We start from the raw sequence: 25,766 nt of genomic DNA, 5'->3' as shown, positions 1-25,766 counted from the left end.
TCATTTTTGTCATTTTTGTCATTTTTGTCATTTTTGTCATTTTTGTCATTTTTGTCATTTTTGTCATTTTTGTCATTTTTGTCATTTTTGTCATGTTTGTCATTTTTGTCATTTTTGTCATTTTTGTCATTTTTGTCATTTTTGTCCTTTTTGGTCATTTTTGTCATTTTTGTCATTTTCGTCATTTTCGTCATTTTCGTCATGTTTGTCATTTTTGTCATTTTTGTCATGTTTGTCATTTTTGTCATTTTTGTCATTTTTGTCATTTTTGTCATTTTTGTCATTTTTGTCATTTTTGTCATTTTTGTCATTTTTGTCATTTTTGTCATTTTTGTCATTTTTGTCATTTTTGTCATTTTTGTCATTTTTGTCATTTTTGTCATTTTTGTCATTTTTGTCATTTTTGTCATTTTTGTCATTTTTGTCATTTTTGTCATTTTTGTCATTTAAAAATATATTCTATATTTAAAACGAACATTCTCAATCAGGAAGCGCGTGTTCATAAGTAAATAAGACGCGTGAACTGGAGCATAGAACGGATTTCCGGTACATATCTGAATTTGGATGGCAGCTGTAACCTTTATTCAGTTTCGTCTTTTGATACTCATTATCAGACTTTTTCTCCCTTGTCTAAATTGAGTATCCATAATTAATCACTAAGGGCCCTACTAATTTCAATATCAAACGAGCATCTACCGAAAACCGTAACAGATGGAAACTCAAAACCAAACTCCCTGGCGATATTGATAGCAAGAACAGAGCACAATTTTCTGCTTATTTCTTCTGAATCACTATTGGTAGTTGATTGAGGAGGAATAGCTCTTTAACGGCACAAAGACGAAACATTTATTTTCATCTCGCAGTATGAAAGGGCAACCTTGATTTCACTACCGTGCTCCTTGGGCTGCCTAAATTTGATCAATGAGTGGTGGCATTTAATATGCCACAGTCGAAAGATGCGAAATATTTGATCCTATCAAATGAGTTTTTCCTTTTTTTGGTCGGAAAATCCTAGATACGCCTAATTGCTTTCCTATCACGATTCTGGCTCGTGATTTAGACATAATAAGCATAATTTACATGTTCCGATAGACCCAAACGCTCCCACAATAACCTCATATGGAAATCTTCTAGGAGCGTCTTTTGAGTATCTCGCACAAGAACGTCTTTTGCCGAACGATTATTAACTGCCTTTCTTGGAGGTATGCTTCGATTCAAAATTGACCGTGAATAACACGATTCGAATGTCGATATGACAATTATAAATTTATGGAATGCAACGATTGAACAATCCTCATACTCGATACTCACTTAGTTCGATTCAACTGCTAGAGTGAGAGTCTGGGAGATTTTTGACATTCGATAAGTGAGAACACATGTACTCACACTCAAGTGGCAGCAGCGTATTACATTTTGCTTCTTACTGGAAAGGAAAATCTCGTCTGTGACATAAAAACCATTATAAGTACGAGTTCCTTTTTGTCTTGTCGCCTCCACCGTTTCGATATGGCATGACAAAATTCACCCTCAAGCTGCGGATATGTTACACAGCCATAAGGAGAGACTCCACCGTTTGTCATGAATCGAGCTGTAGGTACTTTTATTTCAGAATGAAACTGATAGATCCAGCGCTGTTCCCAGGGTAGGGCAGTTTGCACTGGTTAAGCTATCGGACTGTCAATCGAAATAAAAATGTTGCATTTGGTTTGATTCTTACATTATTTTTATTTTATTTTAATTAATCTATTATATAAAATTCTCTTGTAACGGTGTTTGTAGTACTACTCCTCCGAAATGACCCAACCGATTCAAATGAAATGATTTTTAGAATATTCTTCGGGGATGCGAATCGGTTTATATCGAATAAAAACAACAAAAAGTCGCATCAATTGTTCGTAATCATTGAATTTGTAATAAATTGCATCAAATTAAAGTCATGGCCTTCAATTTTTTCGAGATTTTTTTTCTTTTGGGCGCCGCACAGTGGTCCAAAAGGGTCTGAAATGGAACTTTTTTCCTGGTGCTTTTGTCTTTCATTTTAGCTATTAGATGTCTTCAGAACATTTACTGGTTAGATTGTTTCCCATAACGTGAAAGAATCAAAAATTTGTCACAGCCTGCTACGATAAAAATAAAAACACTAACTTTTTTGTTTGAAGAGATAGAGACCAAATTTGTTCTACAAAGTTGTAGATATCATCAAAATATGAAACTTTGCTCAAATAATAAGAACTCTATCTCTATTCAGTGCAGAGTTATAAAGCTTTTAGTTTGAAACATACTTAAAATTTGTTTTTGGTACTTAACTATGGTAAATTTTGAACATACATAACTATGATGTTCACAACATTTATTGCGATACTCAATACGCGCATTTTGCACTAGATCTTAAGTCTCTACGACCTTGTCTTAAGAAGTTATCGCAATTTCAAGTTCTATTTTTCCTTAATTTTACGAATTTCTAGGGTAGAATGGGGCAAGTGGATCCATAATCTAAATACCCCATTTTGAAGTATGATTCAAGTTCTACAAACTCAGCCAGAAACTACTTGTCTCCACGCGCCCGTTTTTGAGTACGGTCGGCATAAATTTGTTGAATTCTTAGATTTTAACGAGAAAATAGAGATTGATTGTTAATAATTCTGTCATATATTCTCAAGGAATGATTTTTCTGTTTTGGTGTCTTTAAATGAAAATTGCAACATCAAGCGAGCAATTGAATGGTATTTTTAAGGGAATATTTGATGAAACCGTTTGTACCTTTAAACAATTTTAAAGCGTTTTTACGATTTTAACTCGAAATGTTTTTCGTTAATTTTTTTTTTAAATATTAAATTTGAACAGGTGATAAAATTTCAATGTGTTTTGATGCTATTTGATGATTTCAGTTGAAAACTGATAAAGTTATGTGCATTTTAAACATGTTTTTATTTCAATGATGACAATAAAACTCTTTTTTCTCGTTAAAATCTAAGTATTCAACAAATTTATGCCGACCGTTCTCAAAAACGGGCACGTGGAGACAAGTAGTTTTTGGCTAAGTTTGTAGTACTTGAATCATACTTCAAAATGTGGTATTTAGTTTATGGATCCACTTGCCCCATTTTACCATAGAAATTCTTAAAATTAAGGAAAAATAGAACTTAAAATTGCGATAACTTCTTAAGACAAGGTCGTAGAGACTTAAGATCTAGTGCAAAATGCGCGTATTGAGTATCGCAATAAATGTTGTGAACATCATATTTATGTATGTTCAAAATTTACCATAGTTAAGTACGAAAAACAAATTTTAAGTATGTTTCAAACTAAAAGCTTTATAACTCTGCACTGAATAGAGATAGAGTTCTTATTATTTCAGCAAAGTTTCATATTTTGATGATATCTACAACTTTGTAGAACAAATTTGGTCTCTATCTCTTCAAACAAAAAAGTTAGTGTTTTTATTTTTATCGTAGCAGGCTGTGACAAATTTTTGATACTTTCACGTTATGGGAAACAATCTAACTAGTAAATGTTCTGAAGACATCTAATAGCTAAAATGAAAGACAAAGGCACCAGGAAAAAGGTTCCATTTTAGGCCCTTTTGGACCACTGTGCGCCGGGCGGGCGATTTGTTTTTAATCTCCATGGTCGAGGCGTCGCCAGCAAACGTCGAGAAAGGATAGTTACCAAGGCATAGCATACTGATTAGTTGAAATATTTGGGCGCGCATTTCTAAACCAAGCATAATTTCAATGCATGTGGTGGCGATATGAAGCCTAGATGTGTTTTTATCTACTCGATTCCTACATCATTTGTACAGCACATAGTACCTAATGCATGACGCCCAGATTGATATTTTGCCGATCAAATCAAAACCATTTACATAAACGATTTAAAAAATGAAACTATTTTAGATTTAGAAGAAATTGTTGTCTGAAAAATATGAATTTAGAACTGATGCATATAAAATAATGGTATGACTTTGCGGGCATTTAAAAAAATGAAAGTGGGAAAATTTACATACAATTTTATAATCCAATACCCCTAGAATCATTTTTCGAAAATGTACAAATGTGTTCAACTGAAGATATATGAAGTGCTTTTAAATTTACAGAACAACAACAAAATCCGTTGAAGATGAACAGACACTTGAATTGAACAAGAGCCTGTCCTTCAAAAAGGATTATACACGATTGAAGTTTATTTTAAGGTCTAATGCAAAGATTTTTTTGATTTTTTGCAAGCTTTAGTGAAAGTTATTGATAAATTTTTGAAATGAAGAGTTAATCACCGTAAATTAATAAAATAAGAAGAATTTTCAGTTAAAACATACATTAGAAGCTTTAATTTAGAACAAGTGCTAACGTTCAACATTTACAAAAAAAATGTATACATTATTTCTTCATCTATAAATGGTTAAGCCCAAATAAAAAATCGGACAAAAAAAACTCAACTTTTTTGTCAAATCATTCACCGAAAAACTGTTTACAGGTTCACTGTTTGTTTACACAGAATTCAAGTACGTACTTAACATAAACGTGTGTTTTTGTTTACTATATTTTGGTTACAAAGACGAGACTTGAGATCCGCTTTTTGTGATTGATATTCCAGAAACATTATTGTTTTGATAGCAGAAGCAGTTTTTTTTGGATAAGTTTTTATTATGACCTGAAAGTGCCGAAAATAACATTAACTCCTGTCATTTCACACGGTGAAACAAGTGGCAACGCGCCTTTTAGCCATTAAACATATACCTTTTAAGAATTTTTTTCTCCAAAAAGGTCAGAAAGGGTATCCCGAGTGGTGAATTTGAAGCGGATATTCAAAACTTTTAAATGTCTTTGTAAATGAAGGTCTTATGGTAAAACAGTATTCAGTGAAATTGAAGTACCAAGCATTATCTCATTCTGAAGAAAAACTGCAGATATATCAATGAAAGTTGATAAAAAAGACAAACAGGAACAAGTATTTAATTCATTTTGAAGTCTTTACACTGACGCATCTGAAAAAGAATAAAGTGTTTCCACTTGCATCAATAAATGGGACACATGTATACTTAGATATTTCTTTTTGAAGGAATATGAAAGTTGAACTGTGATGATAGCCGAAAGACACTTTAATGTTTTCAAAGATTTCGAGGTATATTTACATGAAAACTTCCAGAGAAAACGAATGAACTCATGAAATCATCGTAGCCTTAACAGGTTAGCTCTTTTCGGTCTTTCTAATTTTTAAAAACCTGCATTTCAATCAAATGTTATTGAATCTTGAAAATATCACATAATCTATATATATAAAAATGAATGTTTGTCTGTCTGTCTGTTCCCTATAGACTCGGAAACTACTGAACCGATCATCGTCAAAATTGGCATCTGAGGGTTTTTGAGGCCGGGGATGGTTTCTGTAATAGTCAAAACTCCATCCGACTTAAGGGAGGGTGGGCTTCCATACAAAATTTGTAGTTTTTCGGAACAAATTAAAGTCATGACATCCATATTCTCGAGATTTTTTCTTCCTTTGGGCGGTTTGTTTTTCGTTTCCAAGGTCTCGCGACGCCTCGACCTCGACCAACGTCGCAAAAGGATAGTAACCGTGTCATAGCATACTGATCAGTGGGAATATTTTGGCGCGCATTTCTCAACCAAGAATATTTTCAATGCAAGGGGTGGCGATATGAAGCCTTGATGTTATTTTTTTTCTTACATGATTCCTAGCTCATTTGTACAGCACATGGTTATGAATGACGCCTAGATGAAACGCAGATTGACATTTTGTCGATCGAATAAAACATATACCTACCTACATTTTTTTTTGCCAAAATCTGAAATTGAAAACTCATGGCATCTATTAGGCATCTTTTAGAGATTTTCTTTTATTTGAGGGGTTTGTTTTTCGTCTCTATGGTCATGCAAACGTCGTCGCAAGTGGATAGTAACTAAAGCATACTGTTCATTGATCGCTGGAAAAATTTAACAATCAGGCGCCTGTTTCTCAACCAAGTACCTATGTTTCTTATGCACGTGGGAGCAATCTGCAACCTAGATGTGTTGCGGATTGGTATTTTATCAATCGAATCAAAACCAATTGAAAGCTTTGCAAAAATACTTCCATATTTAGTTCGTGTTAATGTAGGTAGCATTCGACTTTTCATTCAAGGAACATTAGAACATGTTCAAACGTTCAACTTTTTATGTTAAAAAAAAAAAATTAAAAATTATGTTTTCTTCTAGAAATTGTTATTTCGGCCCATAAACACAACTGAAACGAATTTAGAAATGAAACTGGGTGCTTTTTATTTAAAAAAAATTCTGAAAAAACCATCATACTTTTTGATTACATACCAATTCAAGTACCGTAAACTGGGGGTACTTTGATCAGCGGGGTAACTTTGATCAACATGAAATTTTTGCAGATAATCATCATTAACTAAGTATAAAGTTAAAATAACTGAAAACTGTTGACTTCGTTTGAAAGCCTGTAAATTGAGTTACAAATAAACTAAATTTGGTTTGTATTTGGAGATTTTTTATATTTCTTAAAATATAATTTTAAAATCTTAAAATATGTGGTTTTTTGAAGGCTCACAAACAAACATCTCTCCTGATCAAATGTAAGCATTTAGGAGCAAATGGGTTGTTTAATGTGAAAGTTAAACTTCTTTCTTGGTTTATTTTTGGATTAAGTGTTGTTTTATGGTCATTTGATGATAATTTTTGGATATTGATAAAAAAAACGGTCATTTTTCATGAAAAAGCCTCTATAGAAAAAATGGCTAAAAACCCTATTATATGGTTAAGTTTGAAGAAAAAAAGAACATGGGAACAGTACGAGGACTTAGGGAATTGCACGAAGGTGAAATTTCATTTGTTTTTGAGGCCAAAAAATATTGAAAAATGTTTATAATTGTTCCCCCTAAATGTATGCAGCAACATTGTCCATCTTTTGAGTATATCTTTTTTTGAAAGAAAACGTTGCAAAATTCAATTAAGTCAAAACCAAAAATTACTGTTTTCGATGTTTTGAGCCTTCTGTGCTTAATGCCATCAAAATAATAAATTTTAATATGTTGAGATACGTAAAAACCATAGTGATCAAAGTTACCCCGAAACTCGAAATCTGGTTTTGTAACAAACAATTAATTATAACCACCAAAGTCGTTTGAATTTACTGCAATCAATGATCATGTTTTATACTCCTCACCTCAGTAAGGGTTTTAAAGCTTTTAGGTATTACGAAAAAGCAACCCCTTAAAAAATATTGAAAAATGAATGAAAAAAGTGATCAAAGATCCCCCAGTTTACGGTACGTACTTAAAATGAAAAGTGTTTTTGTGTTACATGGCTGCATAAAAGAGACTTTTGATCCGCTTCGGTTTTGAAAAGCGAGACTTTAGAACTGATATTCAACTGGACGCAAAATTTTTATGAGAAATTTTTAGTATACCCTTAAAGTGCTAAAAACAATATTCCCTCCTGTCAACTTACACGGTGGGGCAAGGGCAAACGTCGAACTTTTAAGAAATTCATCTTCAAAATGATTCAATATGTTGGAAAGACCAGAAGGGGTATTCCGAATGTTGAAACTGAAGCGGATATTGAAAATTCTTAAATGTCTTTGTAAATGAAGGTCATTCCCTTTAAACGGCATTCTTTAAAAGTGGAGTAAAAACATAAATTATACTGCAGGAATACTGCAGATATATTAGTGAAATTTGATAGAACAAAAAACAGGAATACGTATTATATTCATTTTAAAGCCATTACTCTGACGCATCTGTAAATAAGATTTGCATTGACACTTGCCCTAATATACGGGACAAATGTAAACTTAAAAGTTTGTTTTTGCCAACATTTTTGAATATTTGACTTTCTGCAACTGATATTTTTTTGAATATTTATATTTTTTGCCGTAGTAAATTTATTTGAAAAAAAGAAATTTGCACTGTATTATACATAACTTACATAATATATTTTTCATTACCATAATAAGTGCTGTTTGGGAAAACTTCAAGCTATAATATCTCATGTCCACGAGTTTGGAATATGGCAAAACATTTTTTTAACATAATTTTGGCGCAAAAAGGATAGATATTCAAACTGCTTCGTAGGCGAGGATGGTGAAAAAAGCTGTGTGAAAATGATTATTAAAAATCCTTTTCATCGTTTTTTTTTCAAATTTCCTTAGCTTATTCTTTCAAACCCAAAAAATACCCCGTCTAAAGCTTATCAGGAGCTGGTAGTACTAATAATATAGACTATTAGGAATATACTCAAAAAACTGTCTCGATTCACGCTATTCATCGATTTTTTAAAAATTTCCTCTCCATAAAGTACAACTTGCATTAATTTCCAATATGCAAATCTTTTTTTTTCAATTAGTATTATGTAAACTCGAGCCTAATAAATTTGCCTACCTTCTTCAAGCAGTATGGGACAAAATTGGAAAAGATGAGCTCCAATGTAAATTTGAGATAAAGAGCTTTTGAGAGAAGGGATCATATTTAAAAAGGGTTTTTTGGGTGCAGAGTACAAATTTCAGATCTTGAAAAACGAGTTTAGAGATCAAGTTTCAGTAATTAATATATACCATCTTTGAATTGCAATTGTTGGTTCTGAAGAATGATGAGGTTTGATTTAAAAAAAATGCTCTCTAAAATCTAAATTTGAATAGGATTTTACAAATTACTTATTTTTCGGAAGGTGTAGCAAAGCACAACGGGTCAGCTAGTCTTAAATAAAATAGCAGACCACCTCCAACACTGTTCAGGAAATTAAATCAGAAAATTGGCAGATATGTCCATTGGGATAAAAATCCAAATAAAAATGCTGTAACTCGGTTGAAGTAAAAAATTTAAACACATTTTTCCCCCATTCAAAACTGATCGTTTTCTTGATTAATTGGGTTAATGTTCAAAGAAATTTTTTGCTTAAACAAATAATAAAACGGCGAACTTTTTTTTTGGACAAGGTTTTGATGAACATATGGATATTAATTTCCACTGCTGCTTGAAAATGGTCAGTAAAGAATCATCTCTAATGTTTTTTAAAATTTCTGCAGTTTAAAAAAATAGACCATCCAAAGTTACTCGGGAGCTGAAAGTGCTGCGATAGGTAGAGTATTGGGAGAATACTCCAAAAATGGTCCCGATATTCAAAATTCTTTTTCCATAAAGTATCATATGCAATAAATTTCAATTATTGAGAAACTTTTGATTTCGATTTCAACCTTAAAGTGAACTCGAGTAAAGCGGAGTAAATGCAACTAAATGGTATTCAATAAATGAAACATAGATATTATCCACGTATAGTTATTAATGGAGCAAGTTACAAAAAGTGGATTTTTTTTAGCATGAATCTTGCAAGTTTGATGGTTACGTTGAGTGCTGAAAAAATCAAATTTGCAACGGGAAGCTGATACCTGATACCATTCGGGAATATTCAAAGCATACGAATCAAATAAAAGTAAATGAAAAGGATTCATGTAAAATGCATGTAAGATTGATTGGAGCAATTTTTTTTGATAATTTATGAAAAGACCCTTAGAATAGAGTTAAAATTCTTAGATTTGATTCCGATATATTAAGCGCAACAATTCGAGTAAACGGAAAAGAAGGATATGTAAAAAAAACTAGGACATGTTCACGAAAGCGAGACGATTAACAATCAAGATTTGATGCTTTTTTAAAGTCAAACAGCGAAGAAAAAAAAAATGGAAAATGGACGCCAAGTTTAACATGGTAAAACGAAGTTTACCGGGTCTGCTAGTCTTCTATATGTTTTTAAATACTGATTTCCGAAATTCAAAAAAAAAATGTTAGCATAAAATTTTTTAACGCCCTTCGAAACCAAATTAATATTTATGCAAATCGCTTCTTAATACTCGCTGATAATAACCCTTCGATAAAATAAATTGATTGTCTTATTACGAGTTGCTCTATGCTTATTAACTGATGATCTACCTTGTTCAATTTATTTTGTTCAAGGAGCATAACTTGTTGTGCAAAATATACTCCACTAAGTAATATTCATCGGAATATCAAAAATTGCATTTATTAAATCAATTGAGAAAAAATAGTAAAATTTAGTCTAGAGGTTGAATTCAGTTCTTGGGGGTAAATGTACATAATATTCAGTTTTCTAATGGTTATTTCACGAAATCCAATAAACATTTTAAGGAGTCTACCTCAGAATCTACAAAGGGGAAAAGTTACAAACCCGTTCATTATATTGAAGCTTACAGATTTTAAGCTGATTTTGGTTTGTTTATCATTCTACAAAAATTGCATGACATCTAAATAGCTACGATTAAACTGAAATGTTTAAGGAAAAAATCGTTACGTAACGATGAGCATACCTCCCCCCCTCCCCTATGTCACAATTCGTCACGCTCGAGATTACCCCCCCATCCCCCCTATGAGCGTTACGCAATTAATTATTATTATTCATTTCACCAGATTTCAACGTTTCATGCATTTCAAAGTCATTTGGCATCAATATTAAAATTTCGAAAGTTCTATCAGAAACTCAACGCATCCCGCAAAGGCTTCGTGCCGCAAGCCGAAATGTGCCGGGATAAGGACGGGGGCATCCTGACGGACAATCGTGAGGTGATTAAAAGGTGGAAGCAGCACTTCGATGAACACCTGAACGGCGCACATACAGGAGATCAAGACGGTGGGGGAAGGTACATCGCCGGCGTAGCCAACGACGTAGAGGAGCCACTCCCAACGATGAGTGAAGTTAAGGAAGCCATTCGCCAGCTGAAAAGAAACAAGTCGGCTGGGAAGGATGGTATCGTAGCTGAACTCATCAAAATGGGCCCGGACAAGTTGGCCGATTGCCTACACTGGTTGATAGTCCGGATCTGGGACATAGAATAGCTACCGGAGGAGTGGAAGGAGGGGGTAATATGCACCATCTACAAGATCGGCGACAAATTGAACTGTGAGAACTACCGAGCGATCACTGTCCTCAATGCCGCCTACACAGTGTTGTCCCAAATCCTACTCCGCCATCTAACGCCACAAGCAAACAGATTCGTGGGGAGTCATCAGGCCGGCTTCATGGAGGGACGGTCTACGACGGACCAGATATTCACATTACGGCGAATCCTCCAAAAATGCCGGGAACACCAAGTCCCTACGCACCATCTATTCATCGACTTCAAAGCCGCATACCGTAACAAGCTATGGAAAATCATGGACGAGAACGGCTTTTCCGGGAAGCTGATCAGACTGATTAAGGCGACGATGGATGGAACGCAGTGATGTGTGCGGATTTCGGGTGAATTGTCGAGCTCATTCGAATCGCGCAGGGGGCTTCGACAAGGTGATGGTGTATCCTGCATGATGTTCAACGTGGCGCTAGAAAGTGTTATTCGACGAGCGGTGGGCGAAATGCGGGGCTCGTTTTTCAACAGATCCAGTCAACTTATCGGCTTTGCCGATGACATTGATATAGTCGGCAGATCGTCTGCGGCGGTGGGAGACATCTACCGTAAACTGAAACGCGAAGCAGGAAGGATTGGGTTGGTGATTAATACGTCCAAGACGAAGTACATGCTGGCTTGCGGACCGAACCCGCTTGTTCAGTAGTAACAAGGTCACGATCGACGGTGACGAGCTGGAGATAGTCGAAGACTTTGTCTATCTCGGCTCACTGGTCACTGCTGATAATGACACCAGCCGTGAGATCCGGAGGCGAATTATCAGCGGAAGTCGTGCCTTCTATGGACTCCACAAGCAACTGCGGTCGAGAAGACTTAGCCCTCGCACGAAGTGTAACCTGTATATGACGCTCATTAGACCGGTTGTTCTCAACGGGCACGAGACATGGATATTGCTCGAGAAGGACCTGCGTACACTCGGAGTATTCGAGCGACGAGTGTTAAGAATCATCTTTGGCGGCGTCAGGAGAACGGAGTGTGGAGGCGACGGATGAACCACGAGCTCACGCGACTCTACGGCGAACCCAGTATCCAGAAGGTGGTGAAGGCTGGCTGGATACGCTGGGCGGGACATGTTGCGAGATTGTCGGACGACTGTCCTGCAAAACAGGTGTTCGCTACGAATCCGGTGGGAACAAGACGAGCGTGGGCGCAACGAGCGAGGTGGTTAGACCAAGTGGAGCGTGATCTGGCGAACGTGGGGTGCCCGAGAAATTGGAGAACGGTTGTCATGGACCGAGTGAACTATAGGAATTATGATCGTCAAGTTATGTCGTGAGACGGAATACTATGTAAATAAATAAATAATTACAATTTCGATTTTCCGAATTTCCTTTGGTACCGCCTTTGGAGATTTTTTTTTAATTTTTAAACTATTTAGGGGAGAGTGAGGTAACGTGGGCAACTCTGAATAGAAGTGTGTTGACATAAAAATCTCAATCCAACTGTCATCGCCGTCGCTTTGCGTAAGCATATTTTTCTATATGTTGCTGACTTAGATACGCATCATATGCTTCTTTTATTTACCAAGATTAAAAATAAAAAAAAAACTTACTTAATTAACCAAGCTCCCGCAAATTGCATCGATGAGAAACCTAAAGTTCATAACAAAAATATTCTCATACGCTTATGATCTTAGTTTTGTCATGTTCTTTCACGTGGAAAAGGAATTTTTGATGAAACATCAATAAGTCACATAAAAGCAACCAATTTGCAAATCATTGCTTGTGGGGCATCTTGGGCCACCTATATTTTTATGTTTTTATAAACATTTAAAGCATGGATCATCCAAAATTTGGACGCACTGTTTATTATACCATAGCGCTCCTAGTTGTCGGATCTGGAATGTTTTGACAGTACTTTGTTCGCAAATGTTTCCTCTATCAGTGCTGAAAATTTCATAACGATTCGTTTTTGTTCCAATAAAGTTACACGTAATGGAAGCCGCGAGGCGAAAATTTATTTTTGGACACCCACGTCAAAAACCCGACGTGGTCTGGTTCAAAAATCGCGAAATCTGATTTTGGGCGGCTTCCTGGCCAAAAATTTTACTGGTAGGGGTGATGTCCCCGCCAAGTTCAAATTCGTTTTTGCCGATAAGTTGGCAAGAAAGTGTTTGATCTGGCAAGGTATTTGCAGCTGCGGACGAAAAACCCCGGTTTTTGTGAAAAACAAGACCATGGACTCCGAAATGTACAAGGAGGAGTGCCTTAAAAACGTTTTTTTTTTTTCGTACATTAGATCTCACAAAGGACCAGTAAAGTTTCCGCCAGATTTGGCAAGCTGCCACTACAGCTAAGAGGTTTGTACAGGTGTCGGCAATTGCCAAGCAGAAGATGAAGAAGATTGGTAGGACGACTCGGGATGCAACAGAGATGAAGAGATTGTGGAACAAAATGGCCGCTGAGGTCAGTGAATAGGGTGTCCAAACTTAGAGGAGTGGTTCTCGATGAAAAGTTCGAAATTTCATCAAACCCACATCGGAATAATTTTTTTTCTTATTTTTCCATTGAAGTGCAATAAAAACCATACATTTTGATTACAAATCATTTTTATTTGGTTTACATAGCTTCGAGATAGACCCTTTTCAATGCGTCCAGATTTTGCGTGATCCATGGTTTAGTACTTAAAATACGTTTTTTCTGTCTGTTAAGTTTTCTTATGCTTAATGAAGCGATATGAAAAATATTTTGTCCATCCTATCTTAGGAATTTTGCCAAGTTTTGGAAACTAAAGGGTGATACGGTCAAAATTTGGTCAAGGGAAAACGCATGTAAATCGGTGAAATCGTTTATTTAAAAAATCCAATTAAATTTCTTTTTCAAGTTTAATTAGTATAAAATTCAGGAAAAATATTCCGTTAGGCTTCCGCTTTTCCAAATCCGAATTGCCGGGCCTTACGCTAAACCCCTGCCATCCGATTTTGTACAGCCACCTTGTCCACCTTCTTCGCCGCAGAAAGCCAGTTTGCCTTGAAACGTTGCTCGTCCTTAGCAGTTTTTTTTGTCTTCTTTATGTTCCACTTGACAATAGCCCAGTATTTCTCAATTGGGAGGAGCTCTGGCATGTAAGGAGGGTTCTTGTCCTTGGGAACCACCTGCACGTTGTTGGCGGCGTACCACTCCATGGCCTTTTTACCGTAATGGCAAGATGCCAAATCCGACCAAAACAGTACGGAACAACCGTGTTTCTTCAGGAAAGGCAGCAGACGTTTATTCAACACTCTTTCACGTAAATTTCTTGGTTGGCAGTCCCGGAAGCTATGAAAATGCTGCTTTTCAAGCCACAGGTACCTTGCCAAATCAGATATTTCTTCGCGAACTTTGACAGTTTCATGTGCATGTGCATTTGCTACCTTTCCCCTTCCTTTTGCCGTATAAAACTCCTGTCCCGGAAGCTGCTTGTAGTCGGCTTTGACGTTGGTTTCGTCGTCCATTACCACGCAGTCAAACTTCGTCAGCATCGTCGTGTACTGCCTCCGGGATCGTGCTTTGGCCGTCGTATTCTGTTTATCATCGCGTTTTGGAGTCACTACCTTCTTGTAAGTCGATAGTCTGGTTCGTTTTTTGGCTCGATTCACGGTTGTAGACGATACACCCAGCTTATTTGCTGCATCTCGGAGAGAGAGGTTAGGGTTTCGCTTGAAACTACCGGCAACTTTCTTTGTCGTCTCAGCGGCTTCCGGTTTTCGATTTCCCCCCGATCCAGACTTCCTGTCTGTCGACAAACGTTCCCCAAACACTTTAGTTACATTTGTAACGGTTGATTTGACAACTTTTAGCGATTTTGGCAGCTTTGCGTGCGAGTAGCTCGGATTTTCGCGATGCGCGAGTAAAATTTTGATATGCTGCTCTTCTTTCTTGGACGGCATTTTGACAACTGAAGAGTGAATTCTAAAATCAAAATAGGAGCAACATTATATACACACACCTTCAAAATGAGGGGTGTTCAGGTTTTTTAAATGCAAAATTGAAAGAAATACGTCAAGTTGATATTGACCAAACTTTGACCATATCACCCTTTACCTACAAAAATGTTCGTAGTTTTTCGGTTATAATTTACGAGTTTACGAGTCAGGTTATTTAAACTATTCGATCATACACAACTATTTTTTTTAATTTCATCATCTGAAATTACTTTAAAATAACGAAATGAATTATGGAATGACAGTTTTGGGTCAACTCATAAACTTTACATGTTATTTGGTCAATTTGGATTTGGTGACCCATGATTCCCCATCATTTTTCGAAATTAAAAAAATATAGCTTTCTTTAAAACAGTCAGTACATGGGGAAAATAACTTATTTAAAATTAAAAAAGAATGCCTTATGATACGTTAGAAATGTTAAAACCATAAGATATGTTTATTCATTTGTTCTTTTATAATAAACAAAATATAGAGCATAGAAAAAAGTGGCCTATGGTTCCCCACTCTCGCCTTTGTATAAATCTCGTTTTTCTACGACAGTGTTGCTTTACAGTCATCGCAAAGTTGTAGAGAATCGGATAATAAAATTTTGAACGAAAGTATTCAAGAAATGGACCCAATTTGTCGGATGAAAATGTTGCAGTATTTTAAACCTCAGCTGTTTTGTACTAATTTAGTGATATTAAATTTCATAAAATGAAAAATGTCTAAACGAGATTAAAAACAAACTTAATTTTTTTTATTATGATGTATTTCTTTAAACACAATTTTGTGATTATGAAAAACAATTCCGAAACTAACAATATTTTTTTAAATCGCTTGTATTCTGCAGAATGGCATTGCTACGCGTACGACCCTTTCGAATCGATTCCACCGAAGATAACTCTATTTGCACAAGAACCACGCATGAATGCTCCAATTCACCCGCTGGCCATATGTGCACTTCTCCCCCAGGGCACTAGGACGGACATACGATTGCTGGTATGTACCTATATGAAGTAAGCAGGTATGTAGGGATTTGATTCATGAAAGCAAAGCAACAAGCTCTATTACATTACCTACTACACAAACTGAGTTGCCTCAAGAAGCACAACGACAGCACGCATGTGACAACAACATCAACGAGAAAAATACACCACAATTTGTTCTCGGATATCCAAATGCATTCGCAAATGAGGCTATCCGTATCATGGCTTAGGACATGTCTGCCCATTCGACATGGGGCAACTTGTTCTTTCTTTGGGCGGGTATTAAATGAGAGAATCGAGTGATAAATGGAGTTGAATTGGAATTCCATTCTAGATATCTTGAAAACTATCGGAGACTGGCAACAGTTAATGTAACGGACTAAAACCATTGAAACCAAAATAAATGTGCGTTGGGATAATTAATTTCGAAAGGTATGTAACAGATACAAAAAAATAAAGATACCCTTTTAAAAGATTTTGAGAAACATTTCATAGATCACTCAGATTTGTTGATAATAGAATCAGGGTTTGATTGTATATTTCTCTTCTATTTGAGAACAACATGTTTCGTTCAAAATTCTCTATCAATAATACAAAGCACTAAATTCAAAGAGCTATTTTAATCCCTTGCAGCAAAACGTGTCCTGTTTCACTTTGTTTTCAAATAAAGTGTCCAACCCAGAAAACCAAGTGAACATTGATGGAAAATGTTGTAAAGCTCTTTATCTGAGTACTACTTATAATGTTGCTTACAACAATTATGTATTACTTTCAAAAGCATTCTGGAAAACTTTCATAGCTTCTTGTTATTTCGGGAGTTTCCTTAAAGTTTTTTTTCACCGTAAACTCTTCTGTTAATTCGCTTTCTATAGCCATTGAAAATAACTCAGCTCACGTTTGTTGCACCTGTCCGAAAGGCGAGAGACTCGATTTCGAGAATAACCCCAGGATATTTCCACTCCAGTGATGCTGGCTTCCACCAGAAAGGGCGAAGCAAAACTTTTAAGTCTGGCAATGCCGAAAGTTTTTGCGTTTATTTTGATTTTCTATAATGTGTTAAAATTATGCACTGGCCCGAAAGTCACGTTCAACGAATATTTATATCTGGGATACTGAATCTTGTGTTTTGGCTTGTCTCTACATCGTGAACGAAAACGTGCCGAGGCGGAATTACCGGAGAGGATGCTGGGCTGGCTGATTCTTCTTGTGGCATCTAATTGGGCCAGCCAGCAAGCAGAGGAAGATTTACGATCATCCAGCAGCATCTCAAGTCTCATTAAACGGTGAACTGAATAGGAGTAGTTTATAAAGTGCAGAAAATATACCCTAACCTGTCGATTAGACCAATTGATTTCCCACCAGCGGGTTTGAAAGAGCGATGAAACAATAGTTCAATAAAGCAACCTTCACGACCCAGGTGTTACCAATAATAAAAGCATAAACGTTTGGGCCCGAGAAACAAATAGGACGACTGCGGCGGGCTGAATAAGTGTCTCATTTGAATAATAAAGTTGAAATTTGAAAATGATTTTTTTGAGAGAAATTTAAAAAAATCAAATACTAGGTACAATTGAGTATGCTACCAAATTTAGAGTGTCCATTTCCCGGCAATTTTTGCGTTTCCGGGAATAGAGAAATCTGAACATCCTTTGCCCGGAAATTCCAGGGTTCCAGGGAATAATTGAAAATGGATATTTCAACCCTCTACGAAAACAAATGAAACCATTCATGTGTATAATAATGGTATTTTTACATGTTTTTCACAGATTCAGTACTATTTGAATTTTACTATATTTTGTTACCAATCTTAAGGAGACTTAAAATTAAATTAAAACAAAACACTTAGGTCTAGCTACGGGCTCCTCAACGCACTTAGAACTTTTCTTCGGAAAACATCCCTCGAAACGTCGAAGTCAAAATGCTCTGAAAAACGGTTGAACGATTTCATCGCACCGATGAGGGCGCTGTATAATTGTTCGTTTGGATGGGAACATACAATTGAAGATCCTGATTTCTAAGACCACGGGGTCGCACACTTAGTGGAATAGCTTCCAGTAGAGTGGGACAGTCGATTCGCGATGTCAAGAGATCAGCAACGAAAGATGCACGGGTTGCATGTCTTCGGGCTTGAAGAGTGTCAATGTCTATAAGGCGGCATCGATTTTCGTAGCTTGGTAAGCGGAAAGGGTCTTGCCAGTTCAGATGCCTAAGGGCGTATCGTAAAAAGCGCCGCTGGATAGCCTCGAGACGTTCAGCGCCGTTCTGGTAGTAGGGGCACCAGACGGCAGATGCGTATTCAAGAATGGAACGAACAATGCTGCTATACAGGCTTTTCAGGCAATACACGTCCTTGAAGTCCTTCGCTACTCTAAAAATGAAACCAAGACTTCTGGATGCTTTGTTGACTACGTAGTTTGTATGTGTCGCTTATCGAGGATGACGCCCAGATCGTTAATATGGTCCACGCGTGCGATGGGCTGATCTCCAAGGTAGTATTCCGCAATCAAAGGCTGCCGCTTACGGGAAAAACTGATAACTGCGCATTTGTTACGATTCAATGGCAAGCAATTGATGTCGCACCAATTAGCGAAGAGGTTGAACTGAATTTGCAGAAAATTAATATTGCGTAGTCGTTTACGGTGTAAAACAGTTTTAGGTCATCAGCATAGAAAAGTTTTGGGCTGTCAAGGAGTGAAAGCACGTCGTTAAAATGCATTAGGAAAATAATCGGTCCTAAATGGCTTCCTTGTGGCACACCGGAGGAGGCAGAAAACTGCTTGGAAAAGGTATCACCAGTCCGAACAGTCAGTTTGCGCCCAGTCAAATAACTGCGAAACCAGCCAAGTAAAGTACCACCGAACCCCAAGCGTCCAAGTTTCCCTATGGCAATTTCGTGGCTCACTTTGTCGAATGCAGCTGACAGATCGGTGTATATGGCATCAGTTTGAGATTTTGCAGCAAAGCTTTCATGCACAAAAGAAGTGAACGTCAACGAGTTGCTTGTCGTAGAGCGTTTAGGCATGAATCCGTGCTGGTCATTAGAAATGTAATTCTTACAAAACGAGGAGATCGGATCCAAGACCACCAATTCGAATAGTTTGGCTATTGAACATAAGGCTGAGATTCCACGGTAGACGAATAGGAGTCAACAAAACAGGCATGAAACTTTTTAAAAACGAAGCTGGTATCCCGTCAGGACCCGTAGAAAACGAATTCTTGAGCTTCGACGCTGCCTTTGAGATGATTGCATCCTCGATTTCAATACCGTTTAATGAAAAGCCCAGTGGCGAAATGCTCAGTGGCCAAATGCTCTGGGGATGTGGAAGCTGTAGTGAAGATATTTGAAAATTTTCGGGCATAAAGATCGCAGATTCCACGATCAGAGTTCGCCGTGATGTCATCCAGAAACATATGGGTAGTAATACCAGGTTCATTCCGCTGACTATTCACCTGTTTCCAAAATGATTTTGGGCAGGATTTAAGGTTGCATTGTACTCGGCGAAGGTAGTTCTGGTAACAACGTTTGCTGGGTTTTTTAATAAGCGGAATTAAGCTTCCGATATATATACTTGGTGTAAGGAGATTTTTGTTTGTTATAATTTCGAAGCGCACATCTTTTTTCCGTTTTCAGTCGTCGCAATTCAGTAGTAACCCAGGGAGTTCGTAGATTTTATCTTTTTATCTGATAGTACGTTTAGGCACATGACGATCAATGACATAGTTCAGGATATGCGAGAAGGTTTCTGCAGCAGAGTTAGGATCCGATAAATCGAGCTCCGATGCCCAGTCGATGGTGGCCAAGATGCGAGAAATGTCATCGAAGTTGGCGTTCTTATAGTCGAGGTTAAAAGCTGGTAAATGGAGTTACTCATTAAATCTCTCAAATTCTCAAGTAATTTCCCCTTTTTTTACAAATAGATTAATTTTGTTGCCGATAATTTTGACCGAATCGGAAATACTAGCGATGAGAATTGCAAAACAGACCATTTCAATTCTTCTCATTGTCATGAGATTTTCTGATTTTTCCTAAAATGAGGAGCTCTACAATTTCTCATTTTAAGATTTTTGAAAAGGGTTATCAGAGTCACCCAACAAAGAACGACAATTAGCCGGTCAGGGTCAGGTAGACCCAGATTATTGTTTTGGTAATAAAATAATACTTCTGAACCGATTTTCACAAACTATAGGGGAGGATGGGGATACTTGATCGCCTTTTCTTATATTCATCATATATTTTTGGGATAATTTTGCAACTCGCAGTCTTTTGCATTTTCTGACAAAGTATAATTTCAAGTTTACATGCTCCAAAAGTTTGAACGATATAAGAACTCGTAGATGAGCCAGAAGCATTTGCGTGAGACTGAAAAATTGTGATATTTTTTAAGATACAGGAGACTTGATCCCTTATTCAGGAATCAGGGTGCCCTGACCCTAGGCAAAAATCTAACTAAATCCGAAGATTAAAGGTCCGTTAACTATTTCTTGCCATATAAGATCTCATTTCACAGTTTGTAAGTATTGGACAAAGAGAATTATAAAAGTTTGTCTTCTACCCTAGAGCCATTGCATACTTTAAGTCGCAATTTTCTAGTTTATTGATAAAAACAGTTTTTTTAGCCCTTTTAATTATTCGATATAAATTGTTGGACAGATATATGAATTCCATGATAACCAATAATCACGATCCATTCGGATGAAAAATACATGATTTGGACTCTAGGGATCAATTATACTGATAACATACATTTTGGAAAACTTCTTCTAAAAAAATTGAGAGTTTACTATTGCTTTGAAAATATGCCATTATAAAGTTCATATTATACTCTAACGGTTGAAATATTGGAATAAAAAATTTTATTATAATTTTTTCATGTTGGAAACATTGTAAAGTGACAAAAAAAGATCTTCAAATCAAATTTTGTTAAAATTCCCAAACAAAGTTCTGATTTTTAAGATAAGTTAACCACCGTTAATTAATTTTCTAAATTTTTATTTTTCGGCATATCGGTGAAAAGTAGTTCTGAAATTGATAAAGATGGATAGAGAAGTGAGGAGAAAATTTACAGATGTTGAAAAGAGCGAAAGAGCATTTTTGCGAGGAAACTTATTAACGTACACCATACTTTACCCTGCAACATTTCATTATTTAGGAGAAGTAGTACCGGGATAGAGGTGGCACTACCTTAACCTATACAATGAAATCTGGTTGGTCCGAAGTCTACATGTGGTGAACACGTATACCCCGTCCGGAGTATACGTGTTCACCACATGTAGACTTCGGACCAACCAGATTTCATTGTATAGGATAAGGTAGTGCCACCTCTATCCCGGTACTACTTCTCCTAAATAATGAAATGTTGCAGGGTAAAGTATGGTGTACGTTAATAAGTTTCCTCGCAAAAATGCTCTTTCGCTCTTTTCAACATCTGTAAATTTTCTCCTCACTTCTCTATCCATCTTTATCAATTTAAGAACTACTTTTCACCGATATGCCGAAAAATAAAAATTTAGCAAACAAAGTTCAATAACTCGAAAATTATTTTTTTTTAATTTGTCGAGATAACAGCATTGTTGTTTTGTTCTGTTTGTCACATTATTTTTTAACAATGGATATTTGTAAGACATTCCTGTTTCGAGATATAGCGAAGGAATCAACTATCATCAGGGATCAAGTATCCTCATTCTCCCCTACCATTTTGAAATTTTCCTAATGTCTGCTATCAGCTGCTTCTTAAAAATTTTAGTTTTGATTTTTGTGGTCTTCAAAAAAAGACTATAAAGAAAAAAGTCATCAAAAATAGGTGTTTTGCATCAATGAGAACTCATTTTGTTGAAGTCTTATTAAAAAACTTTTAATTGATATGAATTCAGATAGATTGAGATCTCAGTTAAAAATATAAAAGTGCTTGGTTTTACAGACCACAGCTGGTAATTTGAAAAGTTCATAAGTTTTTTTTTCAATGATTTGTAGTTATATTTTCATATTCTGAGGTGTATCGACTTAAACTTTATGCTTTTTGTTATCCTGAACACATCTACTCTGAAATGTAATGTTGAAATGAGACTAAGGGGGCATCCATAAATTACGTAACGCTCCTAGGGGGGGGGGGGGGGTAAGCTCGAGCGTTACGAATTGTGACATAGGGGAGGGGGGGAGGTAGGCTCATCGTTACGTAACGATTTTCAGTATACTTAATTGCAACTATTTTGATGTCATGCAATTTTTGCAGAATGATGAACAAACCAAAATCAGCTTAAAATTTGTAAGCTTGAACACGATTGAAATTAGTTTGTAACCCTTCCCCTTTAAAGATTCTGAGATAGACTCCTTAAAATGAGTATTGAATATCTGTGAAATAACCATTGGGAAATCGAATAATAAGTACATTTACCCTTAAGAACTCGATTCCATCTTAAAATGGATATTTAACTATTTTTTCTCAAGTGATTTAAAAAATGCAATTTTGATTATTCCGACGAATATTACTAAGTGGAGTATATTTTGCAAAACAAGTTATGCTCCTTAAACAAAATAAAGTAAACAAGGTAGATCATCACTGAACAAACACAGATCAACTCGTAATAAGACAATCAATTTATTTTATCAGAGAGCTATCATCAACGAGTACTAAGAAGTGGTTTGGTTAGGATGGATATAAATTCCTGAAAGGATGGATATCAAATTCGTTTTGAAGAACGTTAAACAAATTTATGTTTAAATTTAATTTCTGATCTTCGAATATCTGTATTCAAAAACATGCGAAAAGGGGGGGGGGGTAATTATCAACGTTATGTAATTTTCATAGGGGGGTACGTCAAAGCGTTACGATTTGTGACATACGGGTGGGAGGGGGTCAAAAAAGTGCATTTTCGCGTTACGTAATTTATGGATGCCGCCTAAGCGAATTTCTGAAATCTCTTGTTGTATGTTTTTTTAAAGGTTTTTTATGTGATAAAAATATCACAAAAATAATAGTTAGTTTCCATTGGTTTTCAAGTTTTTATAGATCAAATAAATCATCTTTTTTTACCATTTTGTCTTTTGGCTTAAAACAAAATAAAAATAATTTTTTCTTCATTTTTTCTCCATGAATGTTTTTCCTACGGCTCTGAGCATATGTGTCTATTTATCTACATACATCACCAACAGCAGGTTTAGCTGTAGTTTTTGGGTTAGGAAATTTCCGGGTTTTATAATAGTTCCCCGGGATTCCCGTTCGGGATTCCTGGGAATGGACACTCTAGGTTTCCAGATTGTCCGGTTTTATCCGGGTTCTATAAGTGAGGTAATTGGAATTTCTCCAAATTTTCTGGTAGTTTTTGTTTTGTAAAAAGTACTTATTATATTTAGGGAGTTTAGAGTACAATATTCCAAATTTAATTCCATTATATGTTTTGATTTAATTTGTTTCACTTGATAATGTTTGAATTTTCAAAGTCGTTAATATCCAAGCGCTGTATATCATTACCAGTTTTGAATTTGAATTTTGTTCACTACAGTTAAGTAGATTACTGTTTTAACTGCTACTGGTTTAGTTTAAAATTTAACATTATTTACAAAAACCTAAAAAATGGAACCAATTTCAAGCAATATGTGTCACTTTTGTCACTTATTGTTCGTGAAGAGTATCCAGCTCAGGAATTGCCAAAGGGCATCCCACCAACAATTTACCATTCTTCTATTCATGCTTCGACCAGATGATGATCTTATGCCGGTTCCAATCTTAAGCCGCTGCTGTTGGGCTGCAAGCGAAATATTTGTTTCCCTGGAATCCTTCTTCCCAATGTCGCTGCACCGATAATCTCCCTGTGGTATGTTGTTTGTAGCATTCAATGAGTTTCTATCCTCTGTTGTTTTTTGTTTTGTAAGCCTTCATGACACCCACGCTGTATTGATCACGTTTTAGGCGGCGCGGCACTCCAATTCACGCTCAACCCGAAGATTCCAATCGATGACAAAACAAATGGTTGGGTTTTTTATTCTTCACTTTAACCACACTTTAACATCCAATCACCAAAACTTAACTTTGATCTCTTCGGTTGAACGTCACTCAATTAGCTTATCGACGATCGTTCTTCATAGAACCCAAATCTTCGCTTATCTACAGAAGCCCCACAAATCACTAAGCCCCGGACTGATAGACCCCCGAAAAAACGAAAACAGTGCCAGCTCGCGACGACCCTAACGACACCCCGGGAGATCAGGCTCCCTTACTAAATGGCTAGAAGTATAAATTTGCACTGGAAATGTTTGATCCGCACAAGTTCACTTTATAATACACTTTAACTTTTCGGCAGGCGGCTCAAATTCTCAGCCAAGCAGCACGCGTTCCGTCGTCGGAGGTTCGTCGCGTTCAAAAGTACTAGAAGAAGAAAAAAAAATCGGCGCCAAACAAGTCTCTCGCGTTTTCTCACGAGAAGCGAAGGCGCGCAATTTTCCGATCTGCCGAATCGAATGAATGGTTGTTCTTGCGGGCTGTTTCTTCTCAATCGGATGTCCACGTGGTAGAGCGGCAATCAGGTTTTATTTTTGAATTTTGTTTTGATCTTGTTTTTTCGAGTGATGCATCGATAGCGATAAAGCCGATGTGAATGATGGAGTAAGGCATAACGAATTCTCGTGCATAGGTGATCCCGTAAACAGTCATTGGTTTCGTCTTGTAAAATTTGTTACGCCTTATAATGTTGAGGGTAAAAGAATATGTACTTAGAATTCTTCTACAATATGTTCATTTGAAACGGCTTATACCGCAGGGATAAAATATTTGATTGGGTTCGACCAGATTGTACGTTTTGTAATAACAGAATTTATATGCGAAACCGAAAACGTGAATGTGACTCTCCAGAATGGGTTATCTTGGTTCATAAACTACTTGGTTTATAAACTTCTAGTTGATAAACTTCATAGATTTCATCCGTTATAATTGTAAATTATATTTAAGTAGGATCTCTTTGCAAAGATTTACGCTTTCAGATCTGTCTGACAGACCCCTACAATTTGGAAATACCTATGGTTTGAACAAACGCTTCCTTTGATTTGTAATAACTTATATTGAAAAAATCATTAACAGCTAAGTTATCTTTTACATTTCTGCTGTTTTCTTCAAAAAAAATGTTAAACAAAATACCTCAGCGTGTGTACTTATATTAGTAGTGGCTAATCCGCTAATAGCATTATCCGACCATTTTTTTCCAAAGTTTTAAAATTTTGAAATATATACTATGCAAGAGAAAAAGAAAATAATTATTGTGCACAGTTTCCTTCAAAATTCATCTTTAGGTATCAAATCGATAGCTGATAAAACCGTTGATCATCCAAAGAATTACTGTGTGTAAGGGGTGGAAAAGTATTCATCAGGATCATCAGGATCAAGTCAATTCTCATATCAGAATTTTTTATTTCGAATAAGCAAAAAACTAAGTGTAGATCGCTGAAATGTCCAACAATGTTTTCTCCGATAAGCGGAGAGTGTTGGCTAGTTTTGATGAGTCATTCAAACCTAACCTCGAAACCAAATTTTTGCTAGTTTCAGAGCTCGTAAGCTGTGTATCCGGTACCTAGGTCATGAGACAGATGATTTCTGATGGGCGACAAAACTAATGAAAACCCCTTTTTCTAACAAATTCCAGCAGTTAAATCGTATAACAAGTATTCGTGGCAATGTCCCTCGCATATTATTGTATATATTAGCTGGTTGTTTCGTAAAAAATATAATAATTTGCCAAGATTCTGCTCCTGTGGAAAAAATCAACATTTTTCAAAACGAAAATTTTTGGTTTAAAAGCCTAAAAAGAGTAATTTTATATGTTAATTTCGTAACCTATGATCTATACTAACCGATTATACTTTAAGTTCCATACCATAATAGTTTTACTTCGATATTGTTAGATTTTATCAGCGAACATTCCATTAAAAACGCTTTTAAGAGGCTCAAAAATACTCA

General features: G+C 36.2%; 1 protein-coding gene across 3 annotated transcripts in view; it reads right to left on the bottom strand.

Moving 5' to 3' along the window:
• LOC129742209 (uncharacterized) overlaps nucleotides 1–25,766 on the bottom strand; it is a 172,975-nt gene that overhangs the window by 31,196 nt on the left and 116,013 nt on the right. For 2 of the 3 annotated variants that reach the window (XM_055734079.1, XM_055734081.1), the window contains exon 1: nucleotides 23,495–23,842. The exons of the other annotated variant lie outside the window; for it this stretch is intronic. In XM_055734079.1, the coding sequence (XP_055590054.1) occupies nucleotides 23,495–23,509 (15 nt within the window). In that variant the 5' untranslated portion in view covers nucleotides 23,510–23,842. Of the gene's footprint in view, nucleotides 1–23,494; nucleotides 23,843–25,766 lie in introns of those variants that run through there. 3 annotated transcript variants of the gene reach the window in all.

Source organism: Uranotaenia lowii, chromosome 2 (assembly GCF_029784155.1).
Source record: "Uranotaenia lowii strain MFRU-FL chromosome 2, ASM2978415v1, whole genome shotgun sequence".
NCBI classification, from domain to species: Eukaryota; Metazoa; Arthropoda; class Insecta; order Diptera; family Culicidae; genus Uranotaenia; species Uranotaenia lowii.
The sequence above is the reverse complement of the archived record's forward strand: the minus strand, read 5'-3'. Positions and strand labels throughout refer to the sequence as shown.